This window comes from Peromyscus californicus, unplaced genomic scaffold, assembly GCF_007827085.1.
Source record: "Peromyscus californicus insignis strain IS unplaced genomic scaffold, ASM782708v3 Scaffold_13__1_contigs__length_99412109, whole genome shotgun sequence".
NCBI classification, from domain to species: domain Eukaryota; kingdom Metazoa; phylum Chordata; class Mammalia; order Rodentia; family Cricetidae; genus Peromyscus; species Peromyscus californicus.
The window spans coordinates 79,900,145-79,920,981 of NW_026294424.1; the positions used below are offsets into that span (position 1 = coordinate 79,900,145).

Genomic DNA, 20,837 nt, shown 5'->3' on the forward strand with positions numbered 1-20,837 from the left:
AAGATTAATTATGGTAATGAGGCAATTTCATTATTCTTTTTAAAGGGTTAAGTGGAAATAAAATTCCTTTCATGAAACCAAGTATTTTCCTTAATATTTATTTATTTTTTATGTGTACGTGTGCAGTCTACATTGTCTCTGCAACACATGAATGCAGTGCCAACACAGGCCAGAAGAGGGCATCAGCTCCTGTGGAACTGGTGTTACTGAGAGTTGTGAACCACCATATGGGTGATGGGAATGGAATGTGGGTCCTCTGGAAGAGGAGCTGGTGTTCCTAACTGCTGATCCTATCTCTCTAGCCCGAGTGCAATCTTGGTAGACTCTTAAGTAGAAGGTCTTCCAGAGGCTTCATGCCTAGCATGAGACCAGCACCAATACTGGTCTCCCAAAGACAAATGTAACATCAGGATTTTTACACAGCTCCAATCCTGAACTCTTTACCTAGAAATTCATACTCCAAAGTCTACAACAAGTAAAGTGAAAACTTGTTCAATACTTGCAAAACCATGTTGATAGCATAGAGGGCTTCTTAGTGATCTTGCATCCACAAACAACCTCTGAGCCCCCTTCATTCTTTAGAGTGTGTGTGTTTGAAGTGTGTAAATGTGTATTTTACATGGGTGTGCTCATTTGAGAGTGGGGGCGCACCTATGACATGGCAAGCACCGGGATGTGTGAGTACAACATCCAGTGTTATTTTTCTCCTTCCACACTTTATGAGGCAGGGTATCTTTTGCTGAACAGCAGGCTCCTTGGCTTGCAAGCTTGACACAACTCTGTCTCTGCCTCACATCTCCTGGTTTGCTTACACTGGGGTTATAGATGCTACTAGATACAGCTTTCATATGGGTTCTGCAGATCCAATATAAGGGAGGATGTCTGGACAGACAAGTGTGTTACCCGTGTAGCCATCACTCCAGCCATAGTATTGTTTGGTATAACTTTAAAACTGTAAAAATGAATTTCTAAAATTCCTATGCCCACTCATGTTGACTATTTCAATTGAACTTTGTTTACTTTTCAATTTTATCACTGACCTGAAATACAATTAAGTGCAGAAGCATTATTAATTCCCTGGGAGAAAAAAAAATCCTATGACTTGACAAAGAAGACTGAAAAGCTGTCTTGTCACAGGATGAAGGACCCTGCCATCACAGCATCTCTTGCCGGGATGCACTGGGGAAAGTCTGTGTGTCTGTCCTCCCCACTTCAGCTACTCCCTTTTCTTCTTCTTTCCAGCTTTAGCAAACTTCTGGCAACAAAAGAGGCAACACTTCATGATGATGAGCATCACAGTCAGCACACAGGCCAGCAGGAATGCAAGCACATCCAGAGAGTGGTACTGGAACCAGGTGAGGTCATGTGCTGCCACACGAAGGTGCTTGGCTCCTTTGTTGCGCATGACGTACTCAATCCAGAAGACGGCTCTGTCCAGGGGCTTCACTGGCTGATCGTGGTGGATTCTTGATAGCCTCATGGCATTCTCCTTATAGCTAAAGATACCAATATGGAAAACCAATTAGTTTACTTAAGTGCTTCAAGCCTAAGACAGGTTCAGGGAAAACATCATAAGACTCATTAAATGCCATAGATTAGCACTAAGTACAGTGTGGTTTTGATTGGAACATTTTTGAAAGATTTCCTATAAGCTTGTATTTTCTGAGAAATTCTTCCCAAAACTGAAATGGCAAATCATTTGGGTAAGTAAATCTTTCCAGCAGAGCAAATGTTCATAAGCCTTTTCAACACTGTAAGTGAGGTGGTTCAACTCAGTCTGAAGATGATCACATTGATGTTTTTGGGAAGAAACTGTGACAAAATTTGAAAACTCAATAAAAAAGTAATTAATAATTAAAAATGGGTAAATGGCGGGAAAGGGACATACTTTACAAAAGATGACATAAGGGCTGAGATGCAGCTCATTGTTTGCTTGTCTAGAATGTTCAAGGGCCTGAATTCAACCCCTAGTACTTCTAACAGCAGCAGAAGCACAGGAATGACAAGGATGCAGAGGATGTGGTACTTGTCAATTATTTTTTACCCTTCCACATTCTAAGTGTGTCTCTATGGGGCCCTGAGGGTGTGACGTGGACCATGCAGCATGTGTGGAGGGCAGAGGAGAACTTGTGGGAGTCAGTTCTCTGCTCTTATAATGTAGCTTCTGGGAATTGAAAGTCAGGCTGACAGGCTGGTCAATGGCAGGAGGATGAGTATTACTAACAGAAGTGAATGCTGGAGTCTAATTCAGTACAGTAGCTACTAAAAGAGCATGGTTTTCCTGAACAGTTATTCTGGGTTCTAGCTGTTTTGCTATCAGGAATCTTTTTAAAGAAATAGGAAACAAGTTATCAAAAAGATCCCTTAAGGTCCATGGTTTTTGCAGCCCTGGTCATGAGAGTTAGGAAGTGGAATTGTGGGATGATGGAGAAATAAAATGTGGTATGAACACATAGTTGAATATTATTCAACAATTATAAAGAAGGAAATCTTGTCTTTATAATAATAAGGATGAAATCACAGGATATTATACTAAGTCATACAAACTAGGCCCTAAATGAAAACACTGTACAACCACCACTGTGTGGAAACTGCAGAGCTGATTTCATAGAAGGAGAGTGTAGAACAGTGGTAACCGGAGTCTAGGAATGGAGAGAGTGAGTGGGGATAGAGAGACATCAGCTAACACATGCATCCTGCCACTGGCTAGCAGGACAGCACTCTGTAGTGAGTCAGTGACTGAATTACAAGTTACATGTCTTCCTGTAACTTGTGGAATGTGGAAGAGGGGACTTTCCACACTGACAAAAATAAAATTATAAATGTCTAAGGAGATGGAAATGGTAAGTGTTTTATTTGGTCATTACATATTATACATATATATCTACAAACATGTGTAAATATATGCATAATTATTCTACTTTGGTCAGTGAGTAAGGATTATTTAAACAAAGAATAAGAGTTTCAGAAATTTTAGTCATTGATTTGAAATATTTTAAATTTAGCTTCAATATCCCATTTGTTTTTTTGATCATCTTTGGAGACATTGTGTCCTTTCAATCATCAAATTATTCTAAACTAACTCCTTGTACAGCAAATCAACAGGGATAGTTTGCAGTCTTGATTGACAGAATAAGTTTTATATTGTTGTTGTTTTCAAACTTAGACTAAAGATCAGATGAATCCTACTGTGACCTTGGAGAGAACCTATCTGGACCAGTACCATCTTGAACAAAATCACTGTACTCACGAAGGGTCATCAGTGACTGTCTTCAGTGCATCGACCAGATCTGTACTGGACATTGTGAGAAAGTCCAGTCTAACCCCTGCTCCTTTGGTCTTCATACGAACAACATTGTCAAACTGGTCTCCAAACAAAGGAATGCCGACCACAGGGATCCCGTGGTAGATCGCCTCATAGATGCCATTAGTGCCACCATGAGTTATAAAAGCTCTGGTTTTAGGGTGACCTAGGAAGAGGAGAAATTAAAGGCAAGTATTAATCATAAGTCTGAGATAGAAAATGAGAGGCAGGGGGAAAAGGCACAGAAAGGGTAAATATTCTCTAGATATCATTATCATAACTTCAGGATGGCGTTGAATTCCTCCATGTCTTAGAGCAAGGAACAGTGCAAGTCCCCAGAGCATTATTGTAGTCCACATAGAGGAGGTGCAGTATGGAAGCAGAATGATTTTGTGCAATGGATAAAAAGGGCAGAGTCCCTCCCAAGTGCAGCAAACAGCTTGTGTAAGCACAGGTTGTGGTTCACGAGAGTGTGTTCTCTTAAAGCAACAGTGAAGCCACTGCTCTGGATGGGTTGGCTCCACACTGTAACAGTTGGGTGCTCATTGTGATGGAATAAGGCTGAGGACATTTCATCACGGGGTACCATCTCATGTTGTGGGATCTTTGGAGGAGCATAGTAAATGAAGAGTCATTAATGAAAGAATACCATTCCCACTGGCATATACAATTCCCCTACAGTAGGGGAAATGGTGGATGTAAGTTATAGACATAGGAGGTGGACAGAAAGAAGAAGTGACTTCATGTGTCTGAATGGTAAATACAGCAGAGATAAAATAGATTCTCCCATCTCAAATGTTACTGGAAGAAAATTCCCATTAGTTCTTGTATGCATTCTCCCCAGGACTAGATCACAGCTGTCATAAATGCATTAGTGTTGAGCAGCCATTCCTCATGTCTCAGGTGTTTCCTGATGCTTACCGAGAAGGTCATTCTGGGGGATCCATTTGTAGAGCCTAGTGTTGGAGCCTAAGGTGTCTGGCTTCTTGCCTTCAAATCGCCAAAGAACCTGTTAAGATGAAGCTAGCCTCTTATTACTCTGATCAAATGTCAAGTTACCCCTGCTACTTACTCCTGGATAGATTAAGAATCATTGGTGATAAATAACCAATGTCAAAGAGCCAGTAGGTGAGGATGGATGATGGGAACCATGAAGAACTACTACAGCAAGGATGCAACACTCTTCCCTCTCCTGCATTTATTCTCATGTTTATCCAGGTGTCAGCAGGCCACCTTAACATTTAACCAACTGCAACTTAGACAGAGGCAGGTCCAGCAATGTCAAGCAAGAGGTAAGAAATGTGTGAATGTTAATTCCAGTTCAACAATCCGTCAAAGTTACTAATATATATCTGGTTTTGTTTTCCAATATATATTTATAGCAGTTTTTTCCATATATAACATTTGTCCGTGGTATTTGATTTAGTTCACTTATAATTACTTTTTTTTCATAGGTATTTTATTAGATTAGGTTCTTGTAGTGTGATACATGGTCACTTCAAGAGCAAGTTCCCAAGTTCTCCTGGTTTTAGAATTAACAGGCTTAGTCCCCCAGCTGAAACTGAGGCTAGTAAATCCTGTCTTACCTATTTTTTTTCGAATAACAACATAAATATACCATGCATAGGTCCATTTTAAAATGGGGGTGATCACTTTTGGCCAAGATTACAAAGGAATATGACATTACAACCTCAATTCCAATTTTTAAACTTACATTTTTCTTTTACTTAAAACAGATTTTTTTTGTGCAACATATTCTTGCTTGTGGTTTCTTCACCCATAACCCCTACCCCAGATCTTCATGTCTCCTCCTATCTAAATCCATACTTTTTCTTTCTGTCTGTTCTTAGGAAAGAAACAATCATCTCAAACAATGGTTCTCAATCCGTGGGTATTGACCCCTTTGGGGATTGAATGATCTTTTTATAGATGTTGCCTAAGACCATCAGAAATATCAGATATTTATACTACAATTCATAACAGTAGCAAATTTACAGTTATAGAGGAGCAGCAAAAATAATGTTATGGTTGGGGGTCACCACAACATGAGGAAATATATGTATTAAAGCATTAGGAAAGTTTAGGACCACTGATAAAAAAATAAAGATAAAAGAAAAGTGAACAACCCAGAATAGCAGAGATCCCATTTTTAAAATGAGAGTTTACTTTCATTTATGTGTAAGTTAGTGCATTTGCATGTATGTGTGTCTGCCTGTGTGTGTGAGTGTGTGTATTTCTGTGTGTGTGTGTGTGTGTGTTTCTGTGTCTATTCATGTGCATGGGATTCATGTGCATGGGTGTGTGTGTGTGTGTGTGTGTGTGTGTGTGTGTGTGTGTGTGTGTGTGTGTGTGCATGTGCATGTGCGTGTGTGTGTCTGTATCTGTGTCTCTGTGTGTGTGTTCATGTGTATGGGAAGTATGTATGGGTGTCATCTGAGCCCTGAAGTGTGCTTTGGATCTCACCTGATGGATTTATAGGCAACTTTGAACTGCCAGACATAGGGGATCAGAACTAAGTTAGATCCTCTGGGTGAGGAAAACATGCTCTTCAAGGATGTTCCTCCTCTCCCATCACTGCCCATGTTGAGTGCCTGCTTATCGCTACTGGGCCAGTGCACTTACTGCTTAAAATTTAATAGCAGTCTGATTACACTGTAATGTGTGTACTCCCCAGTTTTCCTCCAAGGCAATGGAGGAAGTGACAAAGCAGACTCTATGTATGTGCCTATGATACCTTCCGAACACTAAGTTCACAAACTCTTGTTAACTGTTTTTCTTTCTGAACACGATGTTATTAACAAAGTTATTAATCAAAAACACCATCTACTATTTGGCATCTGTCCCCTGTCTTTCTGTGTCACAGGTGACTTCAGACATGAGCTAGAGCTCTCAGGACAGCTTCAGTTTCACACAGGAGGTTTCTGCCATCACACCTGAACAGGATGTGACCATCTTAGTGGGAATGCAACACTGAGGCACTGTATCTCACCTTCTGTGGAATCTGGGCAAGACCCGCTGCAATCACATTGGCCCTTTCTTCTGTTAGGGTACCCACCATGGATCCCAGGGAAAACACCACAACACCATGTTCTCCAGAAGACTGGACAAAGTCTTCTATTTCCTGTTAATGAAATATCAGCTCATCACAAACAGCAGCAACACAAAATAATGAGCATAGAAACTGACACCAACATCCATAGGAAGAAACTGAGCAGCATTAGAAATGATTAGAGTAGTGGGTTCTTAAAAACTATTCATATCCACATATAAAATGTATAGTTGTAGCCAACTATAAGGTTACAGTTCTCTGTGTTAGATTTATGTACTTCTTCATACAAATAGCCCTGACTTATTTTCATCTTGAAAAACAAGATTTGTAGCATTAATTCTGAATTCCTCTTTCTCCTTCCCAGTCCCTAGTTGCTGTACCTTCCCTTGATGCTTCAAGGATTTTGAATAGTCTATGTCGTACATGTGATGACCACTATGATATTTTTTGTAATATTTTACTTGATGTGATTTCATTATGGTTCTTGCCTGGATTTAAAGGCTTAGTTATAGGTCTCTGTATTGATATACCCTCTATTGTTTACCAAAACTCTATTATAAATTGCTGACTAGGTTTCTGCTACTTCTATAATTGTCCTTCCACAGAAACCTGCTTGAGGTCCTTCAATCACTTGTTATATGCATGCCCAGGAGTGGAATCCATGGTACATAAATCTATTTTTCATTCATAGAAAACTCCATTTTCTTCTCAGTAGTGGTTGTTTTTAAGTAGAGCTTAGTCAGTTTTGTTGGAAAGACATTGCCTGTTTGAGATCACTTTCTTTTACTGTATATACATGTGCAAGAGTATGTGTATATGTATGTATGAATGCATAAATATGTGTTTGCTGGCAGGAAGGTGTGTATGCTTGTCTGTTTCACTAAAAATGCAGAGAAAGCAATTGTATACTTTTGAAAATGTTTTTCTTGGCTAAACTGTGGTGGTTTGAATGAAAATGGCCCCCATTGGAAGTGGTACTATTAGTAGGTGTGGCCTTGTTGGAGTAGGTGTGACCTTGTTGGAGGAAGTGTATCAGTGTAGGTGGGGTTTGAGGTTTCAGATGCTCAAGCCAGGCTGAGTGCCAGTGTCTCTTCCTGATGCCAGATGTAGAACTCTCAGCTCTTTCTCCAGCACTTTGTCTGCCTGAATGGTGCCATGATTCCTGCCATGATGATAATGGTCTAACCTTCTGAACTGTAGGCCAGTCTCAATTAAATGCTTTCCTTTATAAGAGTTGCCATGGTCATGGTTTCTATTCACAGCAATAGAAACCCTAAGACAAAAATTATATCATTCTTATTTTAGATCATTTTGTTTAGGACTTGGCTTTTGGTTTATCTCTGCATTTAGTGTTTGTACATTTTTTGCATACTCAATTTTTAGCAATATTTTATTTATTATTAGAGAATTTCATTTAAAGTATTTTAACAAAAACACCCCCCTCTGAGAATTCTTCCTTTTGCCATCCCATTCTTTTCCTCTCAACTTTGAGAACTTTTCTTTTTTTCCTCTCATCTTTCTCCATTGAGTCTAGTTTGTGGTGCCCATCTAGTCTGGGGGTAGGGCCTCCCTTGGTATGTGGACAACCTGCCATGCATCACATTATTAAAGAGAACTGACTCTCCCTTTCCCAGCAGCTATGAAATACCAAGAGCTCCACAGCTAGTCATGGGATTTCATGCACACTCAGGTTTCAGAAGCCATACTCTACACAGTTGTTCTCCACTTGTGGATTATAGCCCTTTTGGCAAACCATATGTCCAAAATTATTTACATTATGGTTTATAAACAGAAGCAAAATTATAGTTATGAAGTAGCAACAAAAATGATTTTATGGTTAGGGGTCTCCAGAACATGAGGAACTGTATTAAAGGGTTGCAGCATTAGGAAGTATGAGAACCCCTGCTCTAAGAGAATCTTATTGAATTAATGTTACCCAAATGCTGACATTGGTCCTGATTATCCTTCATGTATTTTTCACTTCCTGCATAGTTCTTTTCATTCCATAACTTCTTGTTCAAATGGTCAGCCCTGAAAACATACATACAGACTAAGCAGGTTGTATTTATGTATTTACATATGTGAGCACACATTGATATGTAAATAACAACATTTAATGAAAGAAGAGGCTATGAATTTTTAAGAGCAAAGAGGAAATATGGAAAGAAGGAAAGGAAAGGGAGAAGTGATGTAATTATAGTCTAAAAAATTAAAAGGAATAATAAAAATGCTCAATTGAGAAAAGTATATGAACAAAAATAAGATTTTCTCATACTCTCCATGCAATACTATGTCTGATTTTTTTAAAAAAATGTATGGTTTTAGTGTAGGTATGTCATTCAGTGATCGACTGTGAGCTTAGGGTGCACAAGACCCTGGGTTTAACTCCAACAAACACACATTGCAATTAATTTATTTTTTATTCTATTCATGTAATACACACACACACACACAAAACCACAACAGGATATATATGTTTAGGAAACAAATCCTGTTATCTAAATCTTCAGTCCTAAGAGATAGCACAATGTCAAATTTACTTCTCCCCCTTACATTTTCTAAGTAAATTTATGTTATACTTGACAAGATCAGTTAAGCATTCTTTGATACAATAATTGTAATATATGTATATAGTATACATTTAAAACTAATACTTGATTGTTTAAATTCATTTTATTGTTTCTTTAATCAAAACTGTTATGAATAATAATTACCTATGCTTACTTTTCTATGTACAGTTTCTGATAAGTCTATTGTGAAACAAATGCCAATGATTTTTTTTTAATTGATACTGATTAAATCAAGGTAAATAGTACATTCACCCAACTGCATATTACTCAGAATTTTAGTTTGAAAATGCTACAAATCCTGTCTCTTAGCTATTCTGGAATACACAAAGTGTTTTTTTTTTGTTGTTGTTTGTTTGTTTTGTTTTTCGAGACAGGGTTTCTCTGTGTAACCTTGGCTGTCCTGGAACTCACACTATAGACCATGCTGGCCACAAACTCACAGAGATCCACCGACCTCTGTCTCCCAAGTGCTAGCATTAAAGGTGTGTGCCAGTACCACTGAGCTTTCAAAACATTTTAAAATGTGCATTTTAATGATTTTCATTAGTATAATTTAATGACTTCATTACATTTATTTATTATGTGTATGACATCTGAAGAAAATTGTGGGACTTACCTTATTCCTTTCACCATTTGATTCCCAGGATTTAACTCAGATTCAAAGGCTTTGTTGCCAATGCCTTTAAGCCCCAAGCACCTAGCAGGCCTGCATTTTGTATCCTTGAAGTATTTTGTCAAATCTATTCTTTCAAATGCGCAGAAAATTTAGTTGTAGCTGGAGTTATCTCCTGTTCCACCCAGGCCCGCAGCCACTCAGACCCAAGTAAACACACAGAGACTCACGTTACTTATAAACTGTTTGGCCATGGTAGACTCCTTGCTATCCAGTTGTTTTATCTTAAATTAACCCATTTATATCAATCTATAAGTTGCCCCGTGGATTGTGGCTTACTGGTACTTTCACATCATGCTTCCTCTGTGTCTGGCTGGCAACCTCTGACTCAGCCTCCCTATTCCCAGAATTCTCTTCTCTGCTTATCCCACCTAGACTATACTTCCTACCTGGCTACTGGACAATCAGCATTTTATTTAGCAATCAATCAGAGCAATACATTCACAGCATCCCCAGCATTTTAGCATCTAATGAGAAGAGGTGAGTGCTTTGGAGAAATAATTTCCATCCCAAAAGTATCAAAAGAGTTGAAAATATTAAGACTGAAAACTATTTCCTATAATTTCAATACAAATTATATTATTCCTAATTATCATGAGTAAACTGCATTTTTACCTCTGCTTCCTTCCTTCTTTATTCCTTTCTCTTGCACTGTGCATGTGGGGCCAGCTCTCTGCTACTGAGCGACAGCCTCAGCACACCCTGTAAGTCCTCAGTCTACCTCCCTCCCACCTCTCCTGCTGATCTTGCCATCCCTTAATGTAAAGACAGAGTTGCTTGTAAACAATGCTGACCTGCACAGAACTTATGAATCATCCCTCAACTTTTGGATTTCTCAATTACATCTTAACTAACTTTAAAATACAGACACGTAGTCTTTGGGGTAAGATCAGACTGTATGTTGCTGTCATTACACAACTAAAAAAGGGGTCTCCAGAGACATTTCATACTAGAGCAGAAAAACTTTCACTTTTCGCGCATCATGAAGTGTTACATTAAAATCACAATGCCTTCCTCTGTACCTTCAGAGGGATATCAAGCTATGGCTTACAGAATTCATTTGCAGTCATTAACTAAGGGCAGGCTTTAGTGACCAGATAGAGCTGAGTTTTCCTCACTACAGAGCTGTTTCCCTACCTGTGCTCCATCTCTGCTCTTTACTTTTACTGCCAGGCAACTTGGCCTTTCCTCACTGTAACATTTCCATAGTTCTGTCACTTGTTCACAGTTTGTCTTCAAGGCAGAATTGCTGGTGTTTGTGGGTGAGCCTGTGCACACTTTGTTTCCCTGTATACTCGGAGCTTTACTGTGAAGTGTCCCTGTAACTTATCTGCATGTTCTGTGTGAATCACTGAGGTTTTCTCTGTGTTGAGTAGGACTCTAACTGTTCCTGTCTTCAGAAGTCCCACAAGGCTCCATAAATGAAGTTCAGACTCTTGTGAGGGGATAGATACACTCATTTCTACTGGCCAGTTTCTTCACCTAAATTCCTGTGACACTCTGAGTTTGACACAAACATTCTGAAGGAATGAAATAGAATCACTCCTGCCAAATATGTAAGGAAAAGAGAGAAGCAAGCAGACAGGAATATATTTACTTCTGGTAGAGGCTTGGCAGGTCTGCAGTGGAGTCCTCCAACAAAATCAAAATTTGGTAGGAGAGGGTGAGGAAATTCCAAATCCCAGTAGGTTCGAATGAGCCATACATCTGCCTTCCCCATCGACTCAATGAGTGTGGTGGGTCTTCCTGAAGAGGAATAAGAACAGGGAAGGTATAACTGGTGACAAATGTCAAGTGAAGATGAGTATGCCAGGGAATATTCTGAAAGCACTTTTGATGACATAGCCAGAGTTGTCTATAATTATATCTCTGGGATATAATATGTTTGTGTGTGTGTGTGTGTGTGTGTGTGTGTGTGTGTGTGTGTGTGTGTGTGTGCATGTGTGTGAGACTTGAGAAAAGATAACACATCTGTAACACCTTGGAAATTCATGATTACCAAATATCTAGATATGCCATTGAAGTGTAATCAATTCCATTATCTATGAATCCTGCCTGTCGTGCTCAGGGAATCATTTCCCCTGGTTTTCTTCATCTAGTTTGTTCTGTTTAGTGTTGGGACCTTGATGTGTGCTCCTCTAAGGGAAATGGGAACTTTATGATGTTTTGTTTTGAGATAGTCTAATGGAGCCCAGGGTGGTCCCTATGTCACTATAGAGCCAAAGTTGACCTTGAACTCCGGATCCTCTTTTTTTCTCAACTCAACTGCTAGGATTACAGATGTGTGCTGCCATGCCTAGTGTAAACATTTGTGGAGATTTCAGGATTTCATTTTTAGACAGGGTCTCACTATATAGTCCTGGCTGACCTCAAAGAGAATTTCAATTATGTGTGAGTTCCTTGTCCTGGTACTGCTCTGAAATTATGACTGAATGTATGTATGAGTATGTTTGCAAATAATAAGTGATAGTAAGTCTTAGAATATGGGAAGAGATGTCTATTCTCTATAATTTTTCCTTAAAAAACATCTAAATCTCTGTAACTAATAATTTCCATGTCCACATTTGAACATTATAGGATTTTAAAAGATATTTACTTATTTGCTTTTGTGTGTGTGTTCAGAGGACATTTGGAGGAAAACATTTTGTTCTTTCACTCCTTACGTCCTGTGAATGGGTCAAGGTCTTCAGGTACTTGGCAGCATGGGCCTTAACCTGGTAAGCCATTTGCTGGGGCCATTAAAGGTTTAAAGGGGAAGAATTTTAAACACCCAGTGATTGAACATGGATTCTCTAAAATCTGGCATTCATAAACTTGCTGTGTCCGAGACAGAGATGGTGTATGTCACAACTGTGAAGAAATTCATTATGTAAAGTCAGAAAATATTTCAAATTTTAAATAAAATAACTGATTACCTTAGAAGTGATAAGTTCTCCATGTTGTGTAGATAACTATGGCAGAAATAATTGTTGATCCTCAAGCTATATGTCTGTCACTCAAGAAGACATTGGATGAGTTTAAAACTATCATTTTGGGGGTCAGCCAGATGCCCCAATGTGTTAAAGCACTGGCTATGCAAGGTGGCAGGCACACTTCCATCCTCAGACTGTGTGTAAAAGTGTAAAGAGAGAATAGACTCCACAAAGTGTCCCCTAAATTCCACAAGTGTACCTTGACACATGGCTTCCCAATCAATGCTCAAATAATAATAATAGTGATGATGATGATGATAAACACCACAGGTAAAACTGTTCTAAAACATGTGATAAAATAACTAGTAAATGCCTATGTACTTCGTAAGAGAAATCCACAAACATTGCTTGGTGAATGTTTGGCATTCTGACCTGTCCTGTGCAAGTTAAGACAAGGCTTTCCAATTTGCCATTGAAACACAGGATTTTCTACAATGTTTTCAATTTGGCAGATAATTTCACAGATATTTCACCCTTTTGCTTATGATTATCTATCCTGTTCTTTCAAGTACATCTTCAATGATGCAGCAAATTTAGAATGCTGTAGCTAAAACAGATCATGCTACTTACCTAATACTTCACTGTAAAGCTGATTCCACCTCTTCTCATTAAATGTTTGAAACCAAAAGTCAAAACAAAGGACATAGATTACATTTTGCACCCTCTCCATGAATGTCATTCGATCACTCAATTCTGACATAGCAGGAGGCACATAGGAAGGAGGCAGTGGGAGTCCTCCACTGTACTTTTCATATGTGGATCCAGGAAAGAAGCGGAGACTGTACACAAGTGGTATCTTGAGAAGCTCAGCCAGCAGATCACCACAGGGTATGAGGGGATCTGCTACCATGACATCAAATCTTGAATTATGTAGTTTTGTCATGAGTTCCTTGTTAAAAACCACATCTTTGCAGATTTTCTCAGTAAATTCAGAGTATAACCATAAAAGGTCTTGCAACATTAAAAAGTATCTCCAAAATGATTGCTTTGGGAGCTCATAAATGCATTCCCTTATTGAGTCCATAAAAAATTCCTCGAAATCAGCCTTGGGAAAGGATGAAGTGTACGTCTCAAACTCAATAGCAGATGTGTTGTCAACCTCATAAGAAAGGGAAGCTGAGGGTATCAGAACAGTCACTTCATGTCCCTTCTTCCCAAGCTCATCTAGGATTACCTTTAAGTTGAGCCAATGGCTGTGTTCCATTGGCCACACCAGCACCTTCCCACCACTCCCAGATCCAAAGAAGCCACTGAGCTGGAGCAGGAGCAGGGCTGCTGTCATTTTCACAGACATCTTGGTTAAGTTCAGAGCTGCCTTTCAAATGGCGATTACTCAGCTCTTGTAGATCTAGACACAGTAATAATCAATTAGTTAAAGTACAACTTGTACCCACCAAAGCAAATACAAGTGGGATAGTCACAGCCTCTGGATGCCAAGTGCAATAATCAGGAGGCAGATGTGAACATGTGAAATGACTCCTGATTCTCAGTGACCTTAAATGAGTTATTTATCTTTGATATGTTAGAGATTTTTTAAAAAAATTATTAGAATAGTGAAAATGAGCCTTCTGCTGGACTGCACTAGGGAAGCAAAGGCAGGCAGATTTCAGAGTTCAAGGCCAGCCTGGTCTACAATGTCAGGTCCAGGGCAGTCAGGGATACACAAAAAACCCTGTCTTGAAAAATCAAAACCAGGGAGAGAGAGAGAGAGAGAGAGAGAGAGAGAGAGAGAGAGAGAGAGAGAGAGAAAGAGAAGAGAGATGAGAAAGGAGAGACAGAGAGACAGAGACAGAGATACAGATATGAAGAGAGAAAGAGAAAATGAACTTTGTCAAAAAGTATACATTGATATAGAACCTGAAATAAAGGCAACACTTCTGTGTCAGATTTTTTTCTCACTGTTCAGTAACATTTTCCCATATCAAAGTGTATGATGTGTTAATTATGTATCACATAACTCCTCAACTTTAGGTCAATAGTCCAGAGGTTCATAGCATAATCTCTGAATTATAGATCAACTACTATAATAAAGTTTATAGAAGTACAATAGCCCAGATATATGGACTGTATTTTACGCTTTCCACTTGACTCAGTCTTCCAACTCCTTATCTACTTTCTTAGGTTATTGTTTCCTTATTTTCAGCATATCACATAAGTTGTATTATAGGATGGGTGGTATTTTGCATTTAGATTCAATATTTCTGAAGTGTTTTAGCACTCACCATGCTATAGTAACCATGAAAATTAGTTCTGTGTAGTCATCAAATCCCATTTTGAGATATGATAAGACCACACTTGTTTATTCATTCCTGAATTTTTTGGGATTTTTTTTATTGTTTCCCTACAGTTTGTCACTATAAATGTTGATGTTGTTTTACTGAAAATGATTGTGTTCACATAATATATTCTGATCATAGTTTCTTCTTCTTCTTCATCTCCTACAGATTCTCTCACCTCTCCACCTATCCATCACCAGGCCTTTTTTTCCCTCTTAAACACAAACAGGCAAACAAACAAAACAAATGAACAAACAAGCAAACAAACAAACCAGAATTGAAAAAACAAAGAAAAGGCACAGGAAACACACAGAGCACACATAAAAATACAAAAACAGAAACTACATATGCAAGCAAAGACCAGTAAGATAAAAGAAATGCCCAAACACAACTATATGAGACCAAATATAAAAAAGACTTTACAAAACTATAATGGAGCTTGTTTTGTGGTGGCCGCCTAGTCCTGGGCATGGGGCCTGCCTTAAAGTGTGGTTTATATATCCAGTGAGATTACTATGGAGGAAATTAATTTTCTCTCTGAGAGCAGTTGGCAGTTGGAGACAGGTTTGTGGGGAGGGATAAGGAACTCAAACCCACTTCTGTCTCTCCACACAGAGATCCTGTCTGGTTTGAACCTGTGCCTGACTCATGTATGCTGCCACAGTCTCTATAATTTTTTTAACTTTCTTTATATTTATTGTTTGTGTCTTTCACATCGCGCATCTAGATCACATTCAGTTCCCATCCCTGCATATCCACCCTCTACCCTCCCAGCCACCGTCACCCCCCGAATAAAATTTAAGAGATAAAAAAAGAGAATAAAAAAAAAAGGGGAGAAAAATATCATCATGGAATCTGTAGTGTGACATGATGTGTCATGCAGTAACCCTTTCGTCCATATATCTTTACTTGCAAGTGTTCATTGCAAAGAGTTATTGGTCTGGTCTGAGGCCTCTGGTTCCTGCTACACTATCAATGCTGGGCCCACTATCAATCCTGGAACTCCTCTTGGTTATTCTGCTGTTACCGTACTGTGTTGTGGAAATCCTGCAGCTTTGGGTCTGCAGGATGGGTCCCTTCATATGCTCCAGCAGATCACAGATGGTGTGAAGGTTGGGATGGGTGAACCCATAATCCTGGTTCTGGGCCTGGGTATTTGCAGGGTTGGTCAGCCCTCCAGCTCTCCCTTGTCCTCACCACCAGGATGAGCTCTCCTGCATTGCCTTGGTGAGTTCATCATTCACAGTGGATGAGCAAGGGGCAGGGCTAGTTCTCTGGTTTTAATGTCCTCAGGGTCAGATATCCCACACCTACACCTTCAGGGAAAGCTCTACTGTGTTGCCCAGGCAGGGAATAGGGGCCAGTCTCCCAAGTGCTGCACCAGATGAGAAGCAGGAATAGCTCTCCTACTTTTATGACTTCAGGGTCAGCTCTCCCACCTGCCTCAGGAGTTGATGGGGGAGGAGTGGCAGACACATGGGAGGCAGAGGCATTGGTTATCTCTTTCTTGCCCATACTGCGACATGACAGATGAGTAATGGGGACAGCTCTCCCATGCTCACAACTTCAGGGCTGGCTCACCCCTACCTCTGACAAGAGGATCTACTCAATTGTGCTGCCTAGGAGAGATACAGGGCCTGCTCTCCTGAGTGTTGCAGCTGGTGGCAGACAGGGACAGCTCTCTTGCCCTTATGACCTCAGGGCCATTTCCCCAACCAGCTTCAGGTGTTTATGGGAGGGGGATGAGGGAGATTTTGTAAATTTACATGTACTAGTTTCCTATTGTGTCTGGAGGCACTGTTTTTTGATGTCTTACAATCTTATTACACTCAGGACTGAGTGTTCCAAAGTCTCTCACTCTCTACACATTATCTAGTGGGTCTCTGTATTAGTTTTCATCCACTACAAGAGGAAGTTTCCCTGATGATAGGTGAGCAAGGCAAAGATCTATGGACATAGAAAAATATCATTAGGGATCATTTTATTCCTATGTTCCTTTAGCAGAATTGTAGCATGTGGACTTTCCCTAGGCCCACGGCCTATCTAGGTCCAGGTTCTCTATCTCATGGAGTGGACTGTCACTCCAATCAGAGTGGTTGGTTGCTCCCACCACATTTGTACCACTGTTGCTCTAGTGTGTCATGCTGGCAGGTCACCTCTGTAGATTTCAGAGTTTATAGCTGAGTTGGTGGTTATCTTTCTCCTCTGATAGGTTGCAGAGTACCTTTCAGTACCATAAACATTGGACAGTAGGGAGGAAGGCTCTAGGTAGATGCTAGCTCAACTTCTCCATTTTTCAATGAGTTAAATAAGTGTGGTCTTCAGCAATAGGTCCTTACCATCAGTTCATGGGGAGAAATCAATAGTCTTGGCAATAGTCAGAGTTGTTTGAGGGTTTCCATGGGGCTCCTTTGGCCAACAACTCATTTAGATGTAATCCATTCATAACACCAGGAGTTTCTCTTTGTGCTGGGAGATGTCTAGTCTCCCCAATGCTTTGGTAATTCCACTTAGATTTCTTTCATATTTCTATATATTTTAAGAAGCTTCAACAGTAGAAGATTTCCATAGAGCCAGACAAATGGTCCTTTGATTTCTTGTCCCTCCCTGTATTCCATCACTTACTCCCTATTGTGGTTTGACAGAAAATGGCACCCAAAGGGAGTGGCACTATTAGGAAGTGTTGTCTTGTTGGAGGAAGTGTGTCACTGTGGGGGTGGGCTTTGAGGTCTTGTTCTCAAGCTTCACTCAGTGTAACAGTCAGTTGACTTCCTGTTGCCTGCAAGGCGTAGCACTCTCATCTCCAGCACCATGTGTGCCTGTGTGCTGCCATGCTCCCCCCATCATGTTGATAATGGACTGAACCTCTCAAACTATAAGCAAGCCTCTCCAATTAAATGTTTTCTTTATAAGAGTTGCTATGATCATGGTATAAAAAACCCAAACTAAGATACCAACCTCTTTTAATCCTTCCTCATTTAATCTTTCTGTTTCAGTCTTTCCACTGTCTCTCCATAACTATATATTATATTTCCCCTTCCTTGGGAGATCCTCTCCTCCCCCTAGTCTCTCACTCTGTACCTGACCTCTATGTTTTCACACATTGTAGCATGTCTATTGGAGGCTTAAATGCTAACATACATACTTTTTTTGTCTTTATTTGTGTTTTGATTCTGGATTACCTCACTCAACATGATTTTTTCTAACTCCATCTATTTACCTATGAATTTCATAATTTTATTTTTCATTTTTAAAGCCCAAATAATATTCCATTGTGTAAATGCATCATATTTTAATATCCATTCATCTGTTGATGGACATCTAGGCTGTTTCCAGTTTCTGGCTATTATGAATAGAGTAGCAACATCATGGATGAGCCAGTGTTTCCATAGTAGGATGTTGAATCCTTTGGTATATTTAAATCTTCAGGTAATCGGCTCTTGAGGAATGACTTCCATTGTCCCCCATTCAAGTTCGAATTCCTCCCAACAGTGAATGATATTCCCCTTTCCAGGCCAGCATTAGCTGTCTTTTGGTTATTCTTGATCTTGGCCATTCTGACTGTTTTTAGATGAAATCTCAAAGTAGTTTGAACTTCCTTTTCCCTGATGACAAAGGCTATTACATGCTTCTCTAATTGTTTCTTAGGCATTTGTGTTTCATCTTTTTTTTTTTGAGAATTCTCTGTTTAGTTCTGTCACCCATGTTCAATTGTTTATTTGTTTTCTTGATGTTCTGTGCAGTGGGTAGCCATTCCAGCTTTGATCTGGAAGTTCCAACCCCCATTGAGACTTCAGCAACTGTCACGCCTACAAGGCGGGGCCAAGGGAGGCACCTGGAGACCATAGATCTGGATGGGCCAGAGCTCTCTCTATTCTGGGACCCTAAATGGTGGAGGTGGACCAAGGAGAGCTCCAGAGAACACTGCTGGACTGCAATACACCTTCCCCAGACCCCACAACCTACCTATCCCTTAATTTGTAAGTTATGCCTTTAAATAAATCTCCTTTTAACTACGTGGAGAGACCTAGAGAATATGGCATTTAAATAACTTAGAATTCTGTTGACGTGAGACACATTGCTCCTGGCTGCACCAATTTGATCCCGAGACAATGTTGGGTTTCTAAGACATGTCCATTTGGAAGTTTGTCTTCTTGGCACAAAATGGCCTACTGGGCAAAGAACTGCCCTTGCCTCAATGGCTGACAGTATGAATGCAATGCTGTCCTTTCTGGACAAGCCGGACACAAGGAAAGCGACCACTGTACTCTGCCAAGACAGGGTAAGATGGTCTTTCAGAATTCCTGCTTCTGAAAATGGTCTGTCAGTTACTCTAGGCCTGTAGCCAATTTGAATGCACCAACAATGCTGAGAAACATTAGGTGACTGTTCAGGCTGCCAGCTGTCTGGGTCTACTCTTGCAAGATTCCTGAAAGTTGCTTGCATCCATCTAGCATTTCTCAGGTACCATTATATTCCTTCTCAGGTCTTTGATGGGATTGAAGACTAGCAGTTATAGTTACAACTTAGTAGATATATATATATGTATATATATATACATATATATATATAATATCTTAAATAGAACATATTAAGTATTAGATTCAGGTTCTTTAGGATAGGAAACCTTTTGGAATGATCTTTGTAACATGCCATTTACCTATGCTCTATACTTCTCTGGATTTTAGTATGTGTTTCTTGCTTGATATTGATTGCATTGGTTGTAGTTCCATCTTATCTAGGTCATTATCTCTCATTATTCCTGGACAATATTTGATAACCATTCCTTTGTATATAGTCTTGTATTAGGTTAGAACCTTCTTATTTAGACAAAAAGGGGGAGATGTAGAAGGTAGCCATTCCAGCTTTGATCTGGAAGTTCCAACCCCCATTGAGACTTCAGCAACTGTCACGCCTACAAGGCGGGGCCAAGGGAGGCACCTGGAGACCTGAGATCTGGATGGGCCAGAGCTCTCTCTGTTCCAGGACCCTGAACGGTGGAGGTGGACCAAGGAGAGCTCCAGAGAACACCGCTGGACTGCGATACATCTTCCCCAGGCCCCACAACCTACCTATCCCTTAATTTGTAAGTTACGCCATTAAATAAATCTCCTTTTAACTACGTGGAGTGACCTTAATAATTTCACCAATAGTTCTGTTTCTTTTTAATCCTTTATACATTTTAGATATCAACCTCCTATCAGATGTCTCATTGGTAAAGACCTTTATCCATTCTGTAGCCTGTTGTTCTGCCAGATTGGTGTTGTAATTTATAATAAAGTGGCTTTCCAGTTTCATGACGTCCATTTTTTAAGGGCTGGTCTTAGTGCCTCTTGTTGTCAGTGTTCTGTTCATGAAGTCCTTTTTTGGCCAACGAATTCAAGACTATTCCCTACTTTCACATCTATGAGATTCAGATATTATGCTTTATGCCTAGATTCTTGATCCATTTGGAGTTGAGTTTTGTGCGTGGTAATAAATATGGGTCTATTTGCAATCTTCTGTTTGCAACCAATCAGTTAGGCCAGCACTATTTGTTTAAGATGCTGTTTTTTTTTTCTTCATCAAAAATCAGGTGTGTGGACTAGTGTTTGGGTCTTCAATTTAATTCCATTGATCAATGTGTCTGCTTTTATACCAGTACCATGCTGTCTGTATTTCTAAAGCTCTATAGTCCACTTGAAAGTGGGGATGGTGATACCTCATGTAGTTCTTTTATTATTCAGGATTGTTTTAGCTATCCTGTTTACTTGTGTGTGTGTGTGTGTGTGTGTGTGTGTGTGTGTGTGTGTGTGTGTGTGTTTCCATATGAAGTTGAAAACTGTCCTTTCAAATTCTTTGAAGAATTGTGTTGGAGTTTTGATGGGGATAGCGTTGAATCTTCAGAATATTTTGGTAGAATGACCATTTTCCCTATAGTAATCCTACTGGTCTGTAACCATGAGACACCATTTCATCTTCAGTTTCTTTCTTTGATGTTGTAAAGTTTTTTT

At 39.7% G+C, this 20,837-nt stretch overlaps 1 protein-coding gene across 2 annotated transcripts; it reads right to left on the reverse strand.

The window, feature by feature from the left end:
- Positions 1 to 1,216: 1,216 nt before the first annotated feature.
- On the reverse strand, positions 1,217 to 13,862 carry LOC128108918 (UDP-glucuronosyltransferase 2B31-like). Of its 2 annotated transcripts, none has more exons than XM_052735922.1 (6): positions 13,391 to 13,862; positions 11,194 to 11,342; positions 6,294 to 6,425; positions 4,226 to 4,313; positions 3,251 to 3,470; positions 1,217 to 1,496 (listed from the first exon to the last, which is right to left on the reverse strand). In XM_052735922.1, the coding sequence occupies exons 1-6, from the start codon at positions 13,860 to 13,862 to the stop codon at positions 1,217 to 1,219; spliced, it is 1,341 nt and encodes a 446-aa protein (XP_052591882.1). The 2 variants fall into 2 exon arrangements, with proteins under 2 accessions (XP_052591882.1, XP_052591881.1); XM_052735921.1 differs by having other exon boundaries at positions 13,139 to 13,862.
- Between the last annotated feature and the right edge of the window lie 6,975 nt (positions 13,863 to 20,837).